Source organism: Podarcis muralis, chromosome 5 (genome assembly GCF_964188315.1).
Source record: "Podarcis muralis chromosome 5, rPodMur119.hap1.1, whole genome shotgun sequence".
In the NCBI taxonomy this organism is placed as follows: Eukaryota; Metazoa; Chordata; class Lepidosauria; order Squamata; family Lacertidae; genus Podarcis; species Podarcis muralis.
Genome location: NC_135659.1, coordinates 99,453,920 through 99,476,435, shown reverse-complemented (window position 1 = coordinate 99,476,435; position 22,516 = coordinate 99,453,920). Strand labels below are relative to the sequence as shown.

Below are 22,516 nucleotides of genomic sequence, written 5' to 3'. Positions count from 1 at the left end.
TGGTTCGCCAGAAGCAGCTTAGTCATGCTGGCCACATGACCCGGAAGCTGTACGCCGGCTCCCTCGGCCAGTAAAGCGAGATGAGCACCGCAACCCCAGAGTCGGTCACGACTGGACCTAATGGTCAGGGGTCCCTTTACCTTTACGGAGGGAAGTGACGTAGGCGATAGCACACGTGTCACGTGACTAGTCAGGCAAAATGGCTGTGACTGCAGTGGAGAAGGCGTTTTGGGTTCTTGAATTGAGCAAAACGGAATCTGTAACTGTTGTGTGACGGCATTTTAGATCGTGATTCGGGGGGAAAACCTCCAAGCAGAAAATGTATCTACAATTGGCATAAAAAGTTTGAAACTACAGGCTGTTTGTGCAAACTTAGAAGTCCTGGACGACCATGTGTATTGGAAGACGTCATCAATAGTGTTTGCACCGCAATTCAATGAATTCCAGGAAAATCAATGCATAGGGTGAGTCGTGTTTGGGCAGAAATAGATTACCGATTCAATATGTGTTGTGTGACAAAGGCTACACATATAGAACATCTGTGACTGCTACTAAAAAAAACTTTAAACATTCCTCTACAATTCTGTTACAGGTAACATAAGATATATTATATTCTTCTTCTTCTTTTTATAGTGCGTTGAAACTGTATACTTCATTACGAATCACTCTGTATTATCCAACTCTCCCATTCCTCATCTCTCTCTCTCTCTCTCTCTCTCTCTCTCTCTCTCTTTCTTTCTTTCTTTCTTTCTTTCTCTTTTTGCTGCCAGTGCACAAACAGCCACTTTATGTGTCAAAAAATTATTAGGGTCACTCAAAGCGAACTGAACCTTTTCTGCAGAGTTTACCCATTTCCGTAAATCAGCATATCAATTTGCAATCACAGTTCACTGACTTTCAGGTGGAATGCAGACACCCCCAGCGAAGAATGAGAAGCCAAAGGGAAAAGGGAAGCTCCCTCCTTGTTGCTGTATTTGAATAATCCATATTATCCATTTTAGCCTCGCCCCAGAGCCACCCGCCCATGTCTGGCCAAACGTTCTGATGCAGCGATGTTCCAGACATTGGGGAAACAAGTGGCAAAGCAGGAAATTCCTAGGCAGTAACTAACTCAGACCCTCCAAGTGTCCCTATTTTCCAGACAATCCTGGATTTAGAGAAGCCGTCCCGGTTTCCGATTTGATCCCGGAATGTCCCGCTCTTCTTTGTTATTGTTGTTTAGTCGTGTCCTCCTCTTCGTGACCCCCTGGACCAGAGCACGCCAGGCACTCCTGTCTTCCACTGCCTCCTGCAGTTTGGTCAAACTCATGCTGGTGGCTTCAAGAACACTGTCCCACCATCTCGTCCTCTGTCGTCCCCTTCTCCTTGTGCCCTCCATCTTTCCCAACATCAGGGTCTTTTCCAGGGAGTCTTCTCTTCCCATGAGGTGGCCAAAGTCTTGGAGCCTCAGCTTCAGGATCTGTCCTTTCAGTGAGCACTCAGGGCTGATTTCCTTCAGAATGGAGAGGTTTGATCTTCTTGGAGTCCAGGGGACTCTCAAGAGTCTCCTCCAGCACCAGAATTCAAAAGCATCAATTCTTCGGCGATCAGCCTTCTTTATGGTCTAGCTCTCACTTCCATACATCACTACTGGGGAAACCATAGCTTGAACCATACGACTTTTTCTTTAGGACGTCGCTATTTGCATCGGAGACATGTTAGAGGGCATGGGATTATGTGAGCTCCCACCACCCCTTCACCCCGCCGACTCTCATCTTCTCCTGGAGCTCACTTACCTGGTCCTTGTGGGCTACGTAGGCCTTCATTTCCGGGAGCTGCTTCAAGACGGGGCGCGGAAACTTCTGCTTGTAGGCGCTGCCCAGGATATCGCTCTTCTGCGCTCACCGAGGGATTTAAGCCAGAGAAGTCACTTAGCTGGGCCCTCCTCCCTTCCCCTGCCTCTGGCTCCCCTCCCCTGAGCTACCCAATGGTCCCACCTGCCTTTCCCGTCCCTGCCCTGCCCTGCATGCCTTGGAGCCATAGAACCGCAGAATTGGAAGGGACCCCCAAAGGCCATCCAGCCCAACCCCGGAAATGCAGGAGCGACAACTAAAGCATCCCTGACAGGTGACTATCCAACCTCTGCTTTGAAAATGCCGACGGAGGAGAGCCCACCACCTTCCACCTTCTGAATTGATTTTAGAATGAATTGATTTTAGAATGCATTTCAATTAACTGATTGCGATTTTATGTAAACTGTGTTGCTTTTATTGTTGTTAGCCGCTCTGAGCCCGGCTTCGGCTGGGGAGGGCAGGATATAAATAAAATATTATTTTTTAATTTTAATTTTAATTTTATTTTATTATTATTATTATTCCAAGCGAGTCCGTTCCACTGTCGAATGGCTTGTAGCATCAGAAAGCTCTTCCTAATGCTTGGGCTAGAATCTCCTTTCTGTGAGATAGCCAGCGTCCGATAACCAACGTGCTTAAGTCCAATTACTGCATGAAGGGGTTAACACCATAGAGCAGCAGTTCTCAAAGGGTGTGACGTGCCACCCTGGCGTGGCAGCAGAGAATGGCAAGTGTGGCAGGAAGATTCAAGGACAATCAAAGAAACATTTAAACATTTCAGTATAGGTTAGAATCAATATATATTTTTATTTGTAATATATATATACGTGTGTCTGTGTGTGTGTGTGTGTGTGTGTGTGTGTGTGTGTACATATACTCACAGTGGTGCCCCGCAAGACGAATGCCTCGCAAGACGAAAAACTCGCTAGACGAAAGGGTTTGCCATTTTTTGAGTCGTTCCGCAAGACGAATTTCCCTATGGGCTTGCTTCGCAAGACGAAACGTCTTGCGAGTTCTTGCAAGTTTGTTTCCTTTTTCTTAAAGCCGCTAAGCCGTTAATAGCCGCTAAGCCGCTAAGCCATTAATAGCCGCTAAGCCGCTAATAGCCGTGCTTCGCAAGACGAAAAAAATGCAAGACGAAGAGACTCGCGGAACGGATTAATTTCGTCTTGCGAGGCACCACTGTATATATATATGAATATGATAACTTTCTGACCACAAGAACCGTTTGACAGCGCAACAGATTCCCCCAGAGGGTGGTGGGCTTCATTCAGAGGTTTTAAACAAAGATTTAAACAAACCTGCCATGGATGCTGTAGTTGTGAATCCTGCATTGCAGGGGGTTGGTCTAGATGACCCCCAGGGGACCCTTCCAAAATCTTCAATTCTATGCCACATCAAGGCCTTCATCTGGAAGCCCCGTCCAGCTCCGTAAGTTGTAAATTTCAATGGGTGGATGGCATCAAGTGACGTTCTAGCGCTCATTGGCTGGGTGTAGCCAGGGGGGCAGCTGCCGCCCCCATCAAGTAAATAAATATAAAAACTTAACTAAAAGTGGAAGTAATCAGAATATTTGAAATTAAAATGCTCAGGCCACTCGGATGCTATTGTGGCAACTTCTAGCGATGCCACTGACAACCCGACTGAGAGATAGGCGTGGATTCCGCCAACTGACCCGTCGCGTCGCAGGCAGCTCGGTTCTGCAACAGGACAAACAGGTACCCTGCCCTCTCCCATGTGCTCTGGTCACTTTTTAGACAGCAGATGACCCGCCCCGCCAAGAAGCAAGAGATCTTCCTCACCAGCTTCCCAAACTCTTCCCACTGCTGATAAGAGGCCTCAATTTGCTCGTCTGTGATCTGGATGATCCGCGTCTCTTTGTGCATCATTTCCTGCATCTTGCTGGCAGCGTCGTGGGACGACTTGACGTGCAGGAAATCCATCAGCATGGACTGCTGCCTCCTCTGCTGGCTGAGCGTCTGCACGATATTGCGGGTGCTCCTGCAAGCAGGAACGGGGCGGGGGGGGGAGAGAAATAATGACCCTGGTGCATGCAAACAAATACCTTTTCCATGCGCCTCTGTGAGAGGCCCCTCGGTGGCAGCACCAGAACAGGGCCTTTTCTGTGGTGGCTCCTCACTTGTGGGATGCTCTGACACCTTTGTTACCTGTCTTTAGGCACCAGGGGAAAACATTCCTCTTCAACCTGGCCTTTAACTGTTAATCCCAGACCCTCCAAGTGTCCCTATTTTCCAGAAGCCATCCTGCTTTCTGATTTGTGTGGGATGTGATCCATTGGTACAGTCAAATGCAACTGCATGTGACCTGGGAGATGGGCATGGGCCGGGCTGCCTCCATAAAAAAGCCAGTTCATGCAGCCGTTTTCTCAGTTCAGTCTAGTTTAGTCTTGCAGTTTTGTCTTATTGAAGTTGTCTTGTTCTCTCGCTGCCATGCTGCTCTCCGGCAGCCATTTTTTATTCTACTAATGTAATTTTGCTGCCTGCTGGCTCTCAGCCAGCAGCACATGAGTTCAGTCTCCCTACTGTATGAGATGAACTCACACTGTTTCGTGATGTAACTACCAAGTAAAGCCTGCCTTTCAGGAATCAAATCGTGGACTGAAATGTGAGTAAACTTCTTGTTACAGTGGACCCTTGGGTTACGTTTAGGTAACGTAACTTTCGGGTTGCGAAGGCGGCAAACCCGTAAGTGTATACTTCCGGGTTTCACTGCATGCGCAGAAGCGCTCAATCACACTGCTCGTGTGAGCTGAAGCGGCGCCTCATGTTGCAGACTTTTCAGGGTACGTACGGACCCCCAGAATGAATTAAGTTTGTATCTGGAGGGTCCACTGTACTTTACTCAAAAAGACTCTAGTGTCTTTATTCTTTTAAGAGGGATTAAAGGGGACAGCAGGAAATAAACTTAACTAAGAGATTCAAGTGAATCTGCAGACTCTGCTTCCCGCTACATTGAGGGGAATTTGCTCTGCAATTGCTCTCTGCTCCCATTCGCAAAAAGTCCCCTTGCAGAGCTTGCCTGCAGAAATCGGAAGCTGGCTTCCTTTATGGCTTCCGTTTTACCAAATCAATTTAAACCTAATTTTTTCTCTAAAAACTTTATTTGGTTTGTACCTCTTAAAAATGGGGCGAGGGTAGCATTGTGGGTTAAACTACAGAGCCTAGGAGTTGCCGATCAGAAGGTCGGCAGTTCGAATCCCCGTGACGGGGTGAGCTCCTGTTGCTCAATCCCTGCTCCTGCCAACCTAGCAGTTCAAAAGCACGTCAAAGTGCAAGTAGATCAATAGGTCCCGCTCTGGCGGGAAGGTAAACGGCATTTCTGTGCGCTGCTTTGGTTCGCCAGAAGTGGCTTAGTCCTGCTGGCCACATGACCCAGAAGCATTACACCGGCTCCCTCGGCCAAGAATGCGAGATGAGCTCCACAACCCCAGAGTTGTCCGCGACTGGACCTAATGGTCAGGGGTCCCCTTTACCTTTACCTCTTAATTGAAAAATCTGCTGCTTGCGGTGATGGTGTGTGGCTTCGGCTGCAGGGTGCGTTAGAGCCGTGAGCGGACTCAAGCCTCTTCATTCCCCAACACAGCAGTGGCAGCAGGGGGGTTGGATTATGGCTCTGCTGGACCTCCGGAGTCCCCACTATTCCGTGGGGATTGGGGGGGGGCGCCTAGCCCTGGCACTCACCCCCAAAGCCATGACACCCTGGACCATGTCCTTCCTTAATAGGACGACACAGAGCTTGCCGCAATTTACCTTGGCAGCGGACCGGAAGTCCCAAGATTCCCACAATTTGATCCCGGAATGTCTCGCTTTTCCTTTTTTCATTGGAGAAATGTTGGAGGGGATGCTGTTTCTAGCAGCAACTAGCTGCTGTGTTCTCCATAGCGCTCAGGGGGGGGCACTATTTTCCGTGCTGCAGGTACAAGATTGCAGCAAAGGGGCCCCTCCGCTGCAGGGCCAAGAAAAGGTGTCCGCCTCTGTTTACTCACTCCCAGTGGGGCTGCCGGCCTTCATTCAGGACCTTCAGGGTCTGCAGCGAGCCTGTTCGGCGGATGTCCTCAGGCACTTCTGCCGTCATCATGGACTGCAATTCCAGCCTCCACACCGCCTGCCCAAACGTCCCTGTGGGGGAAGCCAGAAGGAGATCTGGGCTTTCTTTCTGCTGCCCAACTGCAGCAGCTCAGGGCGAATGGACTTCCGGCATTGCAGCGGGCTGGGCTGGATGACCAACGGGGTCCCTCCCAATGATTCCGTCGCTCTGCTCCCCTGCCCCGGACCAGCCTCCTGGTCTCCCACGACACCATCTGAGAGAAAATGCCTCACCCACGTGTCTCCCCGAGAGCATCCAGAGCTTGATTGTGCTGTCATGGCTGGAAGTGAGAATCGCCCTGAATCTCTCCACGTATTTGATGCTGCCCACGTTCTTCAAGTGTCCCCTCCAGGAGCTCAGGCAGACGGGGGGAATCAGAGAGGTGAACCAGCCCTCGTGTTCCTGCCGCAGAAATTTAAAGAGGCCCCTGTTACACCAGATGCTGAAGCCCGTCGTCAGGAAGGCGGCAGACCTAAACGGTCTCTGCCCGGTATCCCTGAAGGAGCGTCTCCACCCCCATCGTTCTGCCCGGACACTGAGGTCCAGCGCCGAGGGCCTTCTGGTGGTTCCCTCACTGCGAGAAGCCAAGTTGCAGGGAACCAGGCAGAGGGCCTTCTCAGTGGTGGCGCCCGCCCTGTGGAACTCCCTCCCACCAGATGTCAAAGAGAAAAATAACTACCAGACTTTTAGAAGACATCTGAAGGCAGCCCTGTTTAGGGAAGTGTTTAATGTTTGATGTATTACGGTATTTTAATATTTTGTTGGAAGCCGCCCAGAGTGGCTGGGGAAGCCCAGCCAGGTGGGTGGGGTATAAATAATAAATAATTATTATATTATTATTAATAATATTGAGTGCTGTATTGTTTTTAACACTCGATTGGAAGCCACCCAGAGTGGCTGGGGAAACTCAGCCAGATGGGCGGGGTATAAATAATAAATTGTCGTTGCTGCTGCTGCTGCTGCTGCTGCTGGGAATGGTTCCTGGTTTGGGGGGAAATCTTGTGGGGTGAGGGAGGAGCCTTCTGAGTCTTGTGGGAGATGGGCTAAAAGCTACCAAAACTTGCAAACTTTATGTCTGGGATGCATGAGTTAAAGGAGTGTTCTGGGGTCAGATGGCGAAGCAGAATTAACAATAAAACGTAGAAAGGTGTCGTTATTAAATAATCACACAATCCAACGTGTGCCATGTTGCCCCAACACTTCCTCTCACGCAGTCCCATTGGTACAGCTTGGTACCTCTCTGGAAAAAGGATGTCACGCTTCTAACCTCTTCGGTCATACCAGAGGAACTGAAGTCCGAGGGAATTCTGCAGTAATCAGGGATTAAGCCGCGAAAAGAGTTCTGGCTCGGCTGCGGAAGATTCTCGTCGCTAATCTCTGACTCAGGGTCTATCTCCCCTCTCGGTGTGCAGTAATTCATGATATCCCAGATCTAGGAAAAAGGGAGGGAATGGTGAGCAGAGGAGCCTGACTCAGGATCTTTCCGCGCTAGGGGTGCCTCCAGCCTTCTTGGTACGTTGCAGGAGAGATTCAAGAATATGCCAGAACTTTAGGCTTGCACAGCTAAAAGCGGAATAAAAGGTCTCTGTTGCCCTAGTGCAACAAATCCGCTTTTAAAAAAAAAGAATAGGACTTCTTGCGGTCTGGAAAGCCACAGGGAAATGTATTGGGAAATGTGCAAAGGACAAGAGGCTAACAGAGAGGTGTGTGAACGCCCTGCAAGAAAATGCCAAGGAATGGTACAAAAATTAAAAAGACCAAATATAATGCAAATAAATAATTGTTTTGAAACTGCATCAGGAGGAAGGGCAGGATACGAAATACAGTCATACCTCAAAAGTCGAACGGAATCCGTTCCAGAAATCCATTTGACTTCCAAAACGTTCGGAAACCAAGGCGCGGCTTCCAATTAGTTTCCAATTGTGCAGGTGCACCAGAAACAATAGTGGAAGCAACACCAGACACTCAGCTTCCCAGAAAAGTTCAAAAACCAGAACACTCACTCACGTTTTTCGATCATTCAGGAGCTGGAACATTCGACTCCCCAGGCTTTTGGGAGCCAAGGTACGACTGTATTTCAAAAAGCAGCTTGCAAATTATGACTGTGCATCATTAAAATGCACAACAATTAACATGCACAATGAAAACAATCCCATTAAAATAGAAATGTCTACAGCGTGCTTTGCTCGCTCCCTGTCTGGAGCGCATCCACGTGACTCAGCAAGCAAATGGTGGCGGTTTTGTGTTTGCCCCTTGGCTCTGCCACCCTTCTCACAACGCAGAACGTCTGGCATTTTCAAAAAGGGCAGAGCGGCTGTGCAAAATAGCCACAGGCACGGCCACCCTTGGTGCAAGCCACCTTCCTTTCATTTTCCACAGGGGACATTCAGAGGGTGGAGCCATGGCCAGTACCTGAGCAAACATTTCATATCCTGCTAACTGCCTTCACAAGGTTACAGTGAGGGGGGGGGCGGGAATATTTGATCTCCTGCTAAATTTGCCCGTTTGCCCTCTGACGAAGAAATGACTAGTCCATAATTTTAATGGTAGGTTTATTGTAGCTGTGAGAGACAGAATCACAACAGGAAAAACCCCAGAAACCCAGAAGACAAAAGTCAGAGATTGGAGGGCATTATAATGAGTGAAATAAGTATTTGATTCCCTTTGCAAAAGATGACTTAGTATTTGGTGGCAATTACAAAGGTCAGAAGTTTCTTGTAGGTGGCCACCAGGTTTGCACACATCTCAGAAGGTATTCTGTCATTTCTGGTCATTTCTTCGTCAGAGGGCTAACGGGCAAATTTAGCAGGTGATCAAATACTTTTTTCCCCTTCACTGTATATACCTGAGCAGCTGTGTCAAGCACAGAAACCCAGTGGCGTAGTGAGTGGGGAGGGCAGCAGGGGCCGGGGCCCCGGGCACATTTTGAGGAGGGGGCAGGGATGGCTGCCAGCGCCCAGAGCACGGAGGAACGAGCTCCATTAGCCCCAACCCCATGAGGCACTGTGGCCAAGGGAGCTCATTTCTCCCTCAGCATGCCAGGTAGGCAAGGCTGGGCTGCCTCTGTGGGCACCTTCACCCTCTGGGCCCCACCCACTGTGGGTTCATGCAACGCCCCTGCAGGAACCCATAGGGAAGCTGTGGGACTGGAGGCAACAACAGCACCATGGAGTTTGGGAGCAGAGGAAGGACAAGGAGAATTCGATTCTATTCACATTTAAAGGCAAACCTACTTAATTCACACCATGCAAACCGAAAACACAACCATCCTTTGAGATTCGCACTCCTCCGAATTGTCTGAGCTTTCAGTTCTCTGTGTAGGAGATGAAGAAATAACCATTTGGGATTCAGGTCCCACCAGCCTCAGGCATCACGGCTGCGATGGGAGTTACTGGGAGATCTGCACTGGCTCCCAGTATGTTTCCGAGCACAATTCAAAGTGTTGGTGCTGACCTTTATAACCCTAAACGGCCTCGGTCCAGGATACCTGAAGGAGCGTCTCCACCCCCATTGTTCTGCCCGGACACTGAGGTCCAGTGCCAAGGGCCTTCTGGTGGTTCCCTCACTGCGAGAAGCCAAGTTACAGGGAACCAGGCAGAGGGCCTTCTCGGTGGTGGCGCCCGCCCTGTGGAACGCCCTCCCACCAGATGTCAAAGAGAAAAACTACTACCAGACTTTTAGAAGACACCTGAAGGCAGCCCTGTTTAGGGAAGCTTTTAATGTTTAATGCTGTACAGTGGTGCCCCGCAAAACGAATGCCTCGCAAGATGAAAAACTCGCTAGACGAAAGGGTTTTCCGTTTTTTGAGTCGTTCCGCAAGACGAATTTCCCTATGGGCTTGCTTCGCAAGACGAAACGTCTTGCGAGTTCTTGCGAGTTTGTTTCCTTTTTCTTAAAGCCGCTAAGCCGTTAATAGCCGCTAAGCTGCTAAGCCGCTAATAGCCACTAAGCCGCTAATAGCCATGCTTCGCAAGACGAAAAAAAGCAAGACGAAGAGACTCGCAGAACGGATTAATTTCGTCTTGCGAGGCACCACTGTATTGTTTTTAACACTTGATTGGGAGCTGCCCAGAGTGGCTGGGGAAATTCAACCAGATGGGTGGGGTATAAATAAGTTGTTGTTGTTGTTGTTGTTGTTGTTGTTGTTGTTGTTGTTACAGTCCAGAACATCTGGAGGGCACTGAGGCAAACAGGCAGCCAGGAGTTGGAGGTACCATGCCCAGAATATGGAGCCATCAACTGCCTAGTCCCTAATCCACAGGGAAGTGGGAGCACTGACCTTCAAGTAGCCCAAGGAATCCCCAGTGAAGAGGACTAGGTTCTTGTCATCCGTGCTCATGGAACAGACCACGGTGTCCTGGGCATGTCCGTGGCCTCCTCGGAATTTGCCCAGCATCCCTCCTTTGCCGCCGAACGTCCAAGCGTAGATGTTCCCGTCGGAGCAGCTGGTCAGCAAAATGGCTGTGTGAGAGTCTCGCTCGCGAGCTTTCAGAAAGAGGATCTAGAAAGGCAGAGAGGGGTAAAGCGAGAGACCTTTCAGAATCGCAGTGACTGCGGGGGCTTTCCCAGTGTGATGCTTTGCAGGGGATGTGGTCCAAAACTGCCCACATCCTTTACCACACAGGGTGTGGCCGATAGGAGTGATAGTTCACAGGATCTGGCGGGCATCAGGTGGTTGGTAATTGGTCTCAGGGAGGGGCCCAGTTCTTTGGCTAACACCCTCTTGGAAGCTGCTAGGAAAACTCCAGCTGTGAGTGCACCTTGGAACCCATTGCAACTCTGTGATTCCATGTGACAGTGCCGTACAATGGCGGCAGCCAATGAGAACCGTAAGTGTGGAGCTCATTCCTGCACCGTGCGAAATATTCACACTGTTTTGGACACGGCAGGCGTCAATATGGATGATGCCTGAAGCAACGAGAGCAATTGCATCTTATCATCATTGCCCAGTGCTTCCATCTGCTTCCAGTTTGACAGCTCTATTGCTGCCCTCGTTGTAACCCTTCCCTTCCTTGATCTCGCCATACATCTCAATCTCAAATTTATGTGGCTTTTCGGCAAAAACCATAATAATAATAATAATAATAATAATAATAATAATAATAATTTATTTATACCCCACCCCTCTGGCTGGGCTTCCAACAAAATATTAAAATACCGTAATGCATCAAACTTTAAAAGCTTCCCTAAACGGGGCTGCCTTCAGATGTCTTCTAAAAGTCTGGTAGTTGTTTATCTCTTTGACATCTGGTGAGAGGGCGTTCCACAGGGCGGGTGCCACCACCAAGAAGGCCCCCTGCCTGGTTTGGATTTGATATCCCGCCTTTCACTCCCTTTAAGGAGTCTCAAAGCGGCTAACATTCTCCTTTCCCTTCCTCCCCCACAACAAACACTCTGTGAGGTGAGTGGGGCTGAGAGATTTCAAAGAAGTGTGACTGGCCCAAGGTCACCCAGCAGCTGCATGTGGAGGAGCAGAGACGCGAACCCGCTTCCCCAGATTACAAGTCTATCGCTCTTAACCACTACACCACACTACACCGCCAGAAGGCCCTTGGCGCTGGACCTCAGTGTCAGGGTAGAACGATGGGGATGGAGACGCTCCTTCAGGTTACGAACGCTCCATTCAGAGTGAAAAGAAGCATTTAGCGGATGAAGGGGCAAGGTGGAAGACTGTGATGCACTCTGGGGAAATGGCAATCCCACGTTGATAGAAAAATATATTTCCTTGAGTAAAGAAACGAGCGCAGAAATGAGCGCTATTAAAAATTGGAGTTTGCGCAGGGCTGCTCTTGGCCGAACCCAGACCCCACGCTACTGGACCCATGGCAGAGGAACCGGCGGCACTAACCTTCTCTACACCAACCCGGCTGGCGATGACTTCTTCCTGCCATGTAGGGGTCTCGGCCTTCGGTGAGCCAGTCTCAGGGGCTGCGTGAACATGAGACCCAGCGGCAGTCTTGTCGCTTCCTTCGGGTTCCCACGCTGCCTGCAAAGTCGAGAGAAACATCATCAGACTTTTTCTAAGAAGGTCCTCTAGTGCTCTGGCCTGGCTGCTTGTGAAGACATCTCAAATCCGCAGCATGTGCCTCGCCAGGGACCATTGGTGCAGATTTTATAGATTCCACCACATACAGGGTTAACCCTGTTGCACCCTGCCGAGATCATAAAAGTGATATTGGGCTGTTATTAATTTTATTAATTTATTTGCATTGCATTGCGTTTCTCTCCTTCCTTTAATGTTCTTAAGCAGAGGTTGAATGGCCATCTGTCAGAGACACTTTAGCTGAGATTCCTAAATGACCCGTGGGGGTCACTGCGAATGCTACAATTCTATGATTCAATGAAATTAGAATTCTTCCATGGAAATCTAGCCATGGGAAGAGCAATTAATCAGCTGAAAATAAAGAAAGCAGAAGAGAGGAAGGAATCTTGAGGTTAAAAAACCCCACTACCAGCAAAACCAAAAAACAGCTGCAGAAAGTGCAAACTCACACACACACGTGCTTAAGATCTTTAAGGACCAATAGTAAATACAGTGGATGCTTGGGTTGCGAACGTGATCCATGCGGGATGCATGTTCGCACCCCGCAGTGTTCTCAACCTGCATCTGCTCATCTACGCATGCGTGGGTTGCAATTCGGCGCTTCTGCGCATGTACAAAGCGTGATTTAGCACTACTGCGCATGCGTGACTGCCGAAACCTGGAAGTAACCCGTGCTGGTACTTCTGGGTTTTGGCAGTCCGCAACCCGAAAAAATGCAACATGAAGCGGCTGTAACGCGAGGTATGACTGTATATAAGAAGCCTGAGGTGGAGAAGACAATTGGGGGTTGTACAATGCCCGTAGGTCTGGCTCCAGGCCAAGATAGGAAGCACACTGAGAAAGGAAGGGTGTCCAAGAGAGAAAGACCTGCCTGGGTTCCCTGTCTTCAGGCACAAGCCGGCAGCATACTGCACCATGCCATGTGCTCGCCAACACTTTGCACATCAGCTGAGCAGAGAAAAGCAGGGCTGCCCACTCCCCTTGCCCCCCACATCAGCCCCAAGGAGGTTCCCCCCCCCCAAAAAAAAACCTACCTGGGCCTTCATGATGTGGCTTCCGGGAACGGATGTAGCTGGGCGTATGATGCGGTTTCCGGGCATGGCTGAAGCCGGGCGCCTCTGGGGGATGGGAGATGTCACCTGGTACGACGAAAGAAGAACGGCAGACGAAATTAATGGACTGGGCAGAATTGGATAAAATGACAGGAAGGATTCGAAACCTGCGGGACCGGAGATTCACAGAAGATTGGAAGAAGTATATGAATTATTTGAAGAGCAACTGTAATCAACAAATTACACCAGCAGGACTACAGGAAGTTCTGTAAGGAGGAATATATGAAATATTGCAAAGAAGAGAAAGAAGAGAGATATTAGTTATGAGATTGAAATGTAACAGTGAAAGTAAGAAATATATATTAAGTGGAAAAGATTGGAAAATTTTCAGATGTGATTGATGGAAGTCAAAAAAAATTGTACAGTGGTACCTCGGGATGCGAACGGGATCTGTTCCGGAGCCCCGTTCGCATCCTGAAGCAAACATAAGATGCAACTCCGTGTCTGTGCATGCACGGGTCGCGTTTCGCCGCTTCCGCGCATGCGCATGATGTCATTTTGAGCATCTGCGCATGCGCGAGTGGCAAAACCCAGAAGTAACGTGCTCCATAACTTCTGGGTCGCCATGGAACACAACCTGAAAATATTTAAGCTGAAGCGTATTCATCCCGAGGTATGACTGTATAAGACATAACAGTATGTTTAATAATTGCTGGAAATGATATGTTAAAAAACCAATAAGTGTGTATATATATATATATATATATATATATATATATATATATATATATATGAGATTTCACCTGGTGAGTCTTTGCGCTGGCCGGCCGCTGAGGGATGGCAGTTTTGAAGGCGGTGGCCTTTCTTGAGCAGGCGAAGCACTTCTTCATGGCCTGCCGATGGTTGCAGCCTGTCTTCTTGGGGCTCTTGTTAAGCAAGGGGATGTCTGGGTCCGAGGAGAACTCCTGGTGAAAGGGGACGCCGTTTCCACTTCAGCGCAAGCAGGTGCAACGCTTGCCCCACCACCCTCACCCCTAAATATTGAAGGGTGGGAGCAGGCCAGGCCAGCTGTTCTCCCTTGGAAGAGGAGGGCTTGAGCTCTCCTTGGCTTCATCCCAGCAAAGGGATGTGGTGTTTCTTCCCACCATCAGGAAAGCCCACCTTGGGATCAACATGTAGACTTTTAAACAGTTGGTGTGAGAGAGAGCATCTTGCTAGATGCATCCCACGCCATAGGAGAAGAAATTTCATTTTGGAAAGGGGCCTTCAATATTTCCAACGGCAGAAAGATTAGAAATCCAAATGCAATAGTAGAAGTAATTGTACGGATTTTGTTACTTCCCCCCCCCCCCATGAAATCATCTCTATTTACACATTAAAAACTATGCATAATCACACACATTGTTCTGTTACGAAAGAAAAAGAATGTACACAAGGAGAAAATAGAAAAGAAAAACAAGAAAAAAGATGGGGGGAAATAGAAAGATTAACTAAAAATCTTATCTTATTTTAACATTTTCTTCAATTCATCATATATCATGTCCCAAAATGATTTAATTTTGGGACACGTCCACCACTTGTGGGAAAAGTTTCCATTTTCATGCTAATCTTTTCCAATTTTGACGGAGTCAAATACCACCTGAATACCATCTTCATAAAGTTTCCTTTAATCAGGTAGCATTTCACGTCCCATGGAAATGAGAGACTAGGGCACTTCAGGAGACTTTCTGAGCCCAGGGATTGGTCTTCAGAAATGAAATGAGCTCAGGTGGAATAAACCACGTTGTTATTGCTAAACAACTGGGAGTCGGACGCTCTTGCTGATCTCCGGCAAACCTGCCGTCCAGAGATCTACCTTCAAATCTGTCTCGTGGGGCATTTTCCCTGAGCAAAACTGCACAGCAGCCAGCAGTGGCAGGCGGGAAAGGCTACTGCACTCTGGAGTGGGAGGTTTCGCTCCCCAGCAGCCCCAGGGAAATGCCAACCGCCTTGGGAAATTGCAAAAGAGAGCCTTTGTGGCGTATGGGGCTTTGAACATTACCCTTTGGGGAGCAAGGATCAAGGGGCTCTCGGATGCGTTGAATCGGCAGAATGCCTGCCCAGAGTGGACGCTCCACAGGACGATGTCTCCGTTGCAGGATGCGGTTGCCAAAAGATTCTTGCCGTAGCTGTCCATGCACGAGATGTCGTCGGAGTGGTAGGACTTCCAGTGCTTGCACTCGATCACTTTCTCGTCTTCCTTGTTGTCTCTGGTTAGGAGAAATTAAGTAGCTCCATTGTAGCTGTCCAGGGAGAGGAGAGGGGCAGGAGACAGAATCTTCCCCTTACATCACAGAAAAGGGGGGAAGCCAATAATGATGATAATAATAATAATAATAATAATATTTTATTATTTATACCCCGCCCAGCTGGCTGGGTTTCCCCAGCCACTCTGGGCGGCCTCCAACAGAATATCAAAACACAATAACCTATTAAACATTAAAAGCTTCCCTAAACAGGGCTGCCTTCAGATGTCTTCTAAAAGTCTGGTAGTTGTTGTTCTCTTTGACATCTGGTGGTAGGGAGTTCCACAGGGCGGGTGCCACTACCGAGAAGGCCCTCTGCCTGGTTCCCTGTAACTTGGCTTCTCGCAGGGAGGGAACCGCCAGAAGGCCCTCGGAGCTGGACCTCAGTGTCCGGGCAGAACGATGGAGGTGGAGACACTCCTTCAGCTATACAGGACTGAGGCCATTTAGGGCTTTAAAGGTCAACACCAACACTTTGAATTGTGCTCGGAAACGTACTGGGAGCCAATGTAGGTCTTTCAAGACCGGTGTTATGTGGTCTTGGCAGCCGCTCCCAGTCACCAGTCTAGCTACCGCATTCTGGATTAGTTGTAGTTTCCAGGTCACCTTCAAAGGTAGCCCCACATAGAGCGCATTGCAGTAGTCCAAGCGGGAGATAACTAGAGTATGCACCACTCTGGAGAGACAGTCTATGGGCAGGGAGGGTCTCATCCTGTGTACCAGATGGAGCTGGTAGACAGGTGCCCTGGACACAGAATTGACCTGCGCCTCCATGGACAGCTGTGAGTCCAGAATGACTCCCAGGCTGTGCACCTGGTCCTTCAGGGGCACAGTTACCCCATATTCGCTCTTTGTTAAGATCTTAGAGCAGCCCCATGTGCATAATGGGGGAACTGTTATCATCCCTGCAAACGGCACGAAAACAGATAGGGCAAGTATGAACAGGCTTTCATCTGCATGTCATTCTTCCAATCAAAATCCCTCCCCCCCTCCCCCCCCCGAAGCTGCTATTGACCTCAGAGGGGAAGAAAGGTATACCAGCAAACGTCTCCTTTCTCATACTGGAGGGTTTTATGCAAATGTTAATTTATACCGTATTTTTCGCTCCATAAGACGCAGCTTTTTCCTCCTAAAAAGTAAGGAGAAATGTCTGTGCATCTTATGGAGCGAATGTGTGGTCCCTGGAGCTGAATTGCCCAGGGGCAAAAAGCAGATTGTGCTTTTTTTTTTTTTTTTTTTAGAAAGAGGGGAGGGGGTGTTGAAACAAAGCCGCTGAGCAGCTGATCGGCAAGCGATCAGGAGGGAGATAAGGGACTCTAGAGATAAAGGAGGTTGCCTTGGAGGAGGGAGGTAAAAGCATATGGATCCTCAGGATTTTTGCATCGGGTCACCCCAAATTCACCATCAGATCACATAGGCAGTGGCGCAGCGTGGGTTGTCAGCACCCGGGGCAAGGCAAGTAATTTGCGCCCCCTAACCCGTGGATTTTAGCACTCGAGTGCGAGTGCGCCCCCCCCAGATGTTGTGGCCGGCCCCCCCTGCACCCCACACGCTACGCCACTGCACATAGCATGTCCATGGCTACAGCCTGCACCAAAGAAAATCACGCGCACACTGTTTCGTGGGGCTGCAATGGCGCAAAAACGTGGTTACAAAGCACGGATCCACATGGATTGTCAGGATTTTTGCATTGGGCTATCCCAAACTCACCATCAAATCACATATCATGTCAGTGGCCACAGCATGAACCACAAAAATCATACACCCACTGTTTCATTCAGAATATTTTTTTTTTCTTGTTTTCCTCCTCTAAAAACTAGGTGCGTCTTATGGGCAGGTGTGTCTTATGGAGCGAAAAATACGGTGTTGCCCGAGTCTTTAAGTGTCTAGCAATGGCCTGGCCTTGAAGTGGAGAACATTGGAAACCCCCCATCCCACCGGCACTTGGTCTCTACTTACAGGTACCAGGTCACTCTCTTGCTCCACCCAGCCACGAAAATCTTCTGGTTCATGTACAAGACGCAGCCGATCTATTGGGGAGACGCAAAAGTGCAGAAAGCCAGTTATGCAGACAAACAAGGTGCACACAAAAGCCCGAGTTGAGGCGTTGGAGAGTAAGAATCAGGCTGGGCAGATGAGAGACAGAGCTACGCCTGATTTCTGCCGAGATTTCCAATACTTTGGCTATGGGAGAAGCCAGTCCCTTTTGGGGTGTTATTGCATCGTCAGTGCGGGTTGTATACTATAATAAAAATTATTTTTATTATTTATTATTTATACCCTGCCCATCTGGCTGGGTTTCCCCAGTCACTCAGGGCGGCTTCCAACAGAATATTAAAATGCAATAATCTATTAAACATTTACAGATAGGTAGCCGTGTTGGTCTGCCATAGTCAAAACAAAAAAAATTCCTTCCAGTAGCACCTTAAAGACCAACTATGTTAGTTCTTGGTATGAGCTTTCGTGTGCATGCACACTTCTTCAGATACACTTCAGATCTGAAGATACACATTCTTCAGATGTGTATCTGAAGAAGTGTGCATGCACACGAAAGCTCATACCAAGAACTAACTTAGTTGGTCTTTAAGGTGCTATTAAACATTAAAAGCTTCCCTAAACAGGGCTGCCTTCATGTGCAAATAAACCATATATCCTAAAGACACCAAAGTCTCCCCTGTCCCTCATTCTGGGGAAAGCACCAGGAACCCCTGGAATCTCGCACTGCCCGGAGATTGGTGTGGCGCACGAGAGTATGGCAGTGCACTTCAGAGCAGGAATTCCTCACTAATATCAGCTGCAGTTCTGGGTGTCTCGCTCTGGATAAAGCGCCTTGCCCAACCCCTTCCTCCCTGCCAGGTCAGACCCAGAAGCAGAACAGAGGGTGCCACTGCTCCTGCTGAGAGGGCAGGGCAGCTCCTGCAGATCAGATCAGCCATTGCCCAGAATACTGCAGGGCATGGACTGGGCAGCGACTTGTAAACACAGCAGATTCATAGAATCAAAAAAGTGTAGTTTGAAGGGATTCGTGAAAAGGTTTCCCAGTATCCCCAGAGCACTTGGGAGGGAGTTGTGGCCGAGGCTTAGGCCCCTCGTATCTACGGGACCGCCTCTCCCGGTCTGCCCTGCAGAGGACCCTAAGGTCCATGAACAACCATAGTTTATAGTTTATAGGTCCCGGGCCCTAAGGAAGTCAGACTATCCTCCACCAGGGCCAGGGCCTTCTCAGTGATGGCTCTGACCTGGTGGAATGCTCTGTCCCTCCAAACTTGAAGCAAGGGAAGTCCCAATAAAAAATATATAATTTGGCAGAATATTTGGATTATTTGATATGTATAGGTATAATCTGGAATATTTAATGTGATTTGATTGGAGTGTTAAAATGGAAAACCTAATAAAAATGATTTTTTTAAAAAAAGAAGAAGAAGAAGAAGAGTTTGGATTTGATATCCCGCCTTTCACTCCCTTTTTTTAAGGAGTCTCATAGCGGCTAACATTCTCCTTTCCCTTCCTCCCCCACAAAAAACACTCTGTGAGGTGAGTGGGGCTGAGAGACTTCAGAGAAGTGTGACTGGCCCAAGGTCACCCAGCAGCTGCAGGTGGAGGAGCGGAGACTCGAACCTAGTTTCCCAGATTATGAGACTACCGCTCTTAACCACTACACCACACTGGCTCTCAAAAAAAGAAGAAGAGAAGGGTTATCGAACCAGATTCTCATTTCGCCCCCTGCGCTGACCTCAGCCTTGTCGTCAAAAGGTAGCTCTATCAGGCAGGCGCCGTTGTTGAAGTTCCAAAGCTTGATGGTCCCGTTTTTCAGGGCTGTGATCAGCCGCCTCTCAGGGGTATCAAAGGTCATTGCCGTGATTTCCACCGGCTGCCCTGACGAGGTGGAAAACTCCATCACTTTCTGCCCGGTCATGATATCCCAAACGGTGATGACCCCGCTGTAGCAGCCGCTGACCACCTGTGGGAGAAAACCAGAGGGGACGGTTAACTCGAGAAGGTCGGTCAGATTCACCAAGGTCCATTTGCACACGCACTCTCCGTTCGTTGAGAGTTCTCGCAACCAGAAAAAGAATTTAAAGCAAGCAAAGCCATCCTCCTTCAGGGACAAACACACCGGCAGGCCAGCCTTCAGAAATGCACGGCACGGCAATGTTTTGTTGCTCTTCCCGACTCTAAAACAAGAAAACCAGCAGGATACGAGATAGATGCAATCATCCGGAAAAACTTAAAAGAGCAGCAGGGGACAATTTAAAAGAAATCATTGCAATTCGAAAAGTTGCAAAGCTGTTTCAAGCCTAGGGGAGCAAGCATTGTTCTCCTGAATAATAATAATAATAATAATAATAATTATTATTATTATTATTATTTATTTCTACCCCATGGGACGCGGGTGGCGCTGTGGGCAAAAGCCTCAGCGCCTAGGGCTTGCCGATCGAAAGGTCGGCGGTTCGGATCCCCGCGGCAGGGTGCGCTCCCATTGCTCGGTCCCAGCGCCTGCCAACCTAGCAGTTCGAAAGCACCCCTGGGTGCAAGTAGATAAATAGGGACCGCTTACCAGCGGGAAGGTAAACGGCGTTTCCGTGTGCTGCGCTGGCTCGCCAGATGCAGCTTGTCACGCTGGCCACGTGACCCAGAAGTGTCTCCAGACAGCGCTGGCCCCCGGCCTCTTGAGTGAGATGGGCGCACAACCCTAGAGTCTGTCAAGACTGGCCCGTACGGGCAGGGGTACCTTTACCTTTACCTTTATTTCTACCCCACCCATCTGGCTTGGTTTCCCCGGCCACTCTGGGCGGCTCCCAACAAAAGATTAAAAATACATTAAAACACCAGTCATTAAAAATTTCCCTAAACAGGGCTGCCTTCAGGTGTCTTCTAAATGAATGGTAGAGAGGTTGCCTGACTTCTCAGGGAAGTGTATTCCACAAACAGGGAACCGCCACTGAGAAGATGCTCTCTCTATCCTTACGCAGCTCTTAAACTGCAGGTAGGTTCATACAGAGAGAAACTGCATTCCACAGGATGTTCCACAGGGCAGGTGCCACTGCCGAGAAGGCCCTCTGCCTGGTTCCCTGTAACCTCGCTTCTCGCAATGAGGGAACCGGCAGAAGACCCTCGGCGCTGGACCTCAGTGTCCGGGCAGAACGATGCGGGTGGAGACGCTCCTTCAGGGATACTGGACCCAGGCCGTTTAGGGCTTTAAAGGTCAGCACCAACACTTTGAATTGTGCTCGGAAACGTCCTGGGAGCCAATGTGGGTCTTTCAGGACCGGTGTTATGCGGTCTCAGCGGCCGCTCCCAGTCACCAGTCTAGCTGCCGCGTTCTGGATTAGTTGTAGTTTCTGGGTCACCTTCAAAGGTAGCCCCACAGAGAGCGCATTGCAGTGGTCCAAGTGAGAGATAATACAGTGGTACCTTGGGTTACCTACACTTCAGGTTACACACGCTTCAGGTTACAGACTCCACTAACCCAGAAGTAGTACCTCGGGTTAAGAACTTTGCTTCAGGTAGAGAACACTTTGGAGATGCCCCTTTATTGTCCCTCTCCTCTCTGCCACCATTCCTGCTGAGAACGAACCAACCTGCCTTACAGCAGCTCACATCAGTGGCGTAGCGTGGGTTGTCAGCACCCGGGGCAAGGCAAGTAATTTGCGCCCCCTAACCCGTGGATTTGCGCCCCCTAACCTGTGGATTTGCCCTAACCCCAGATGTTGCGCCCGGTGCGGCCGGCCCCCCCTGCACCCCCCACGCTACGCCACTGGCTCACATCATTGGTCCACCTAGATGGTCCACACTTTTTCCTCCCAGGTAAACATCCCCAGGTGCTTCCCTCTTCCCAGCCAGGTGTTCACCTGCTTAAAGTTCTTGTTGTAGAGTGCACAGCACACCGGCTGGTCCTGGGTCTTGGCATCCAAGTCAACATACTCCACGCCGTAGAAAAAGCCAAGCTGCAGCAAAACGACACAGGAGATTTTCCCAGAGAAGCCAAGCCTGGGCAGAGGCACCGCAGAGCAGCTCTCCGACAGGAGAAATTGTCTAGAGGTGACCGTTCGCCATTTGATGCCAACAAGCCCCACCCCCAACCGCCCAAAAACTGTGCCCTGCAAGCAACAGACAGGCGGCAGAAACCCCAAAATTCTTTCTTCTTTCAATGAAAGAATGGCAAATTAAAATTTGTGAATATATATATACATCTGGCAAGACTCACAGCTTCATAAGGGGACAATCGTACCAAAAATTATTAAAAGAATGGGGATGTGCTAAAGAGTATATGAAAAAAAAAACATTGTTCTGGAGCAAGTATATCGATGTGTAATGCATGATGGTTTGCAGGGTTAAAGAAAGAAAAAAATGGTGCAAAAAGTATAAAGATAGAAGTAATCTACATTAGACACAACAATTTAGAAAGAGTAAAAATTTTGAGGTCTTAGAACAAAGGAAGGAAGTCAATATGTGTATATGTACGTAATGATTAGAATGATGACACGGTTTTATTTGTTGATGTGTGTTTTAGTTTTTGGTTTTTTTCTTGTGTTTTTTTTTTTTTCTTGTTTGTACTGCTCTATTTTGGATTCAATGTTTGTAATTTTTGTTGTAATTTTGCATTGAAAATAAAAATAAAATTAAAAAGAAACCCCAAAATTCAAAATTATGCTAATAACTCAGTTTGCAAACTATGAGGTGGCAGCAGCAGCAGCCCAAGTCGAGAGAGGAGCCATTTCTCGCCTTCTGATCCCATGGTCCTTCACCGGCCCCCTCCTCACCGTGTAAGTGGCGCAAATGATGTAATTGCAGGGCCGGTGGTAGTAGGTGGCCGAGATGGGGTAGTTGCCCAGGGGGACGTTCCTGCCGTGGATCGACTGCAGGCAGAAGTGATCCAGCAGATCCCAGACGCGGATGTTCTGAGAGAGAGAGAGAGAGAGAGAGAGAGAGAGAGAGAGAGAGAGAGGAGAGGGGAAGTCAGAGGGCCTGAAAGGGCTGGAGAAGGGAGTCAATATAAACTCTTTATATCATATAGAACATTGAACCATATGAAATATGCACTCTCTGCAGAACCAAATAAACAGAAACCTTCTCTGAACATCACAAAATATGCACTCTAATGCATAGAATGTTTTCAAGAGAATCCATCAAGAGTGCATATTTTGTGACTTTCAGAGATTTAGAAGGTTTCTGTTTATTTGGTTTTGCAGAGAG

The 22,516-nt window shown here is 48.8% G+C and overlaps 1 protein-coding gene across 5 annotated transcripts in view; it reads right to left on the bottom strand.

Moving 5' to 3' along the window:
- The window catches only part of EFCAB8 (EF-hand calcium binding domain 8), a 60,692-nt gene that overhangs the window by 2,605 nt on the left and 35,571 nt on the right, over nucleotides 1–22,516 (bottom strand). For 3 of the 5 annotated variants that reach the window (XM_028735628.2, XM_028735631.2, XM_028735630.2), the window contains 14 exons: nucleotides 22,084–22,221; nucleotides 21,172–21,267; nucleotides 19,053–19,280; nucleotides 17,279–17,349; nucleotides 15,076–15,283; nucleotides 13,838–13,999; nucleotides 13,017–13,121; nucleotides 11,788–11,925; nucleotides 10,219–10,440; nucleotides 7,207–7,371; nucleotides 6,173–6,341; nucleotides 5,839–5,971; nucleotides 3,635–3,833; nucleotides 1,776–1,874 (listed from right to left, as the gene is read on the bottom strand). In XM_028735628.2, the coding sequence (XP_028591461.2) occupies nucleotides 1,776–1,874; nucleotides 3,635–3,833; nucleotides 5,839–5,971; nucleotides 6,173–6,341; nucleotides 7,207–7,371; nucleotides 10,219–10,440; nucleotides 11,788–11,925; nucleotides 13,017–13,121; nucleotides 13,838–13,999; nucleotides 15,076–15,283; nucleotides 17,279–17,349; nucleotides 19,053–19,280; nucleotides 21,172–21,267; nucleotides 22,084–22,221 (2,133 nt within the window). Of the gene's footprint in view, nucleotides 1–1,775; nucleotides 1,875–3,634; nucleotides 3,834–5,838; nucleotides 5,972–6,093; nucleotides 6,342–7,206; nucleotides 7,372–10,218; nucleotides 10,441–11,787; nucleotides 11,926–13,016; nucleotides 13,122–13,837; nucleotides 14,000–15,075; nucleotides 15,284–17,278; nucleotides 17,350–19,052; nucleotides 19,281–21,171; nucleotides 21,268–22,083; nucleotides 22,222–22,516 lie in introns of those variants that run through there. The other 2 variants (XM_077929469.1, XM_028735633.2) reach the window with 2 other exon arrangements.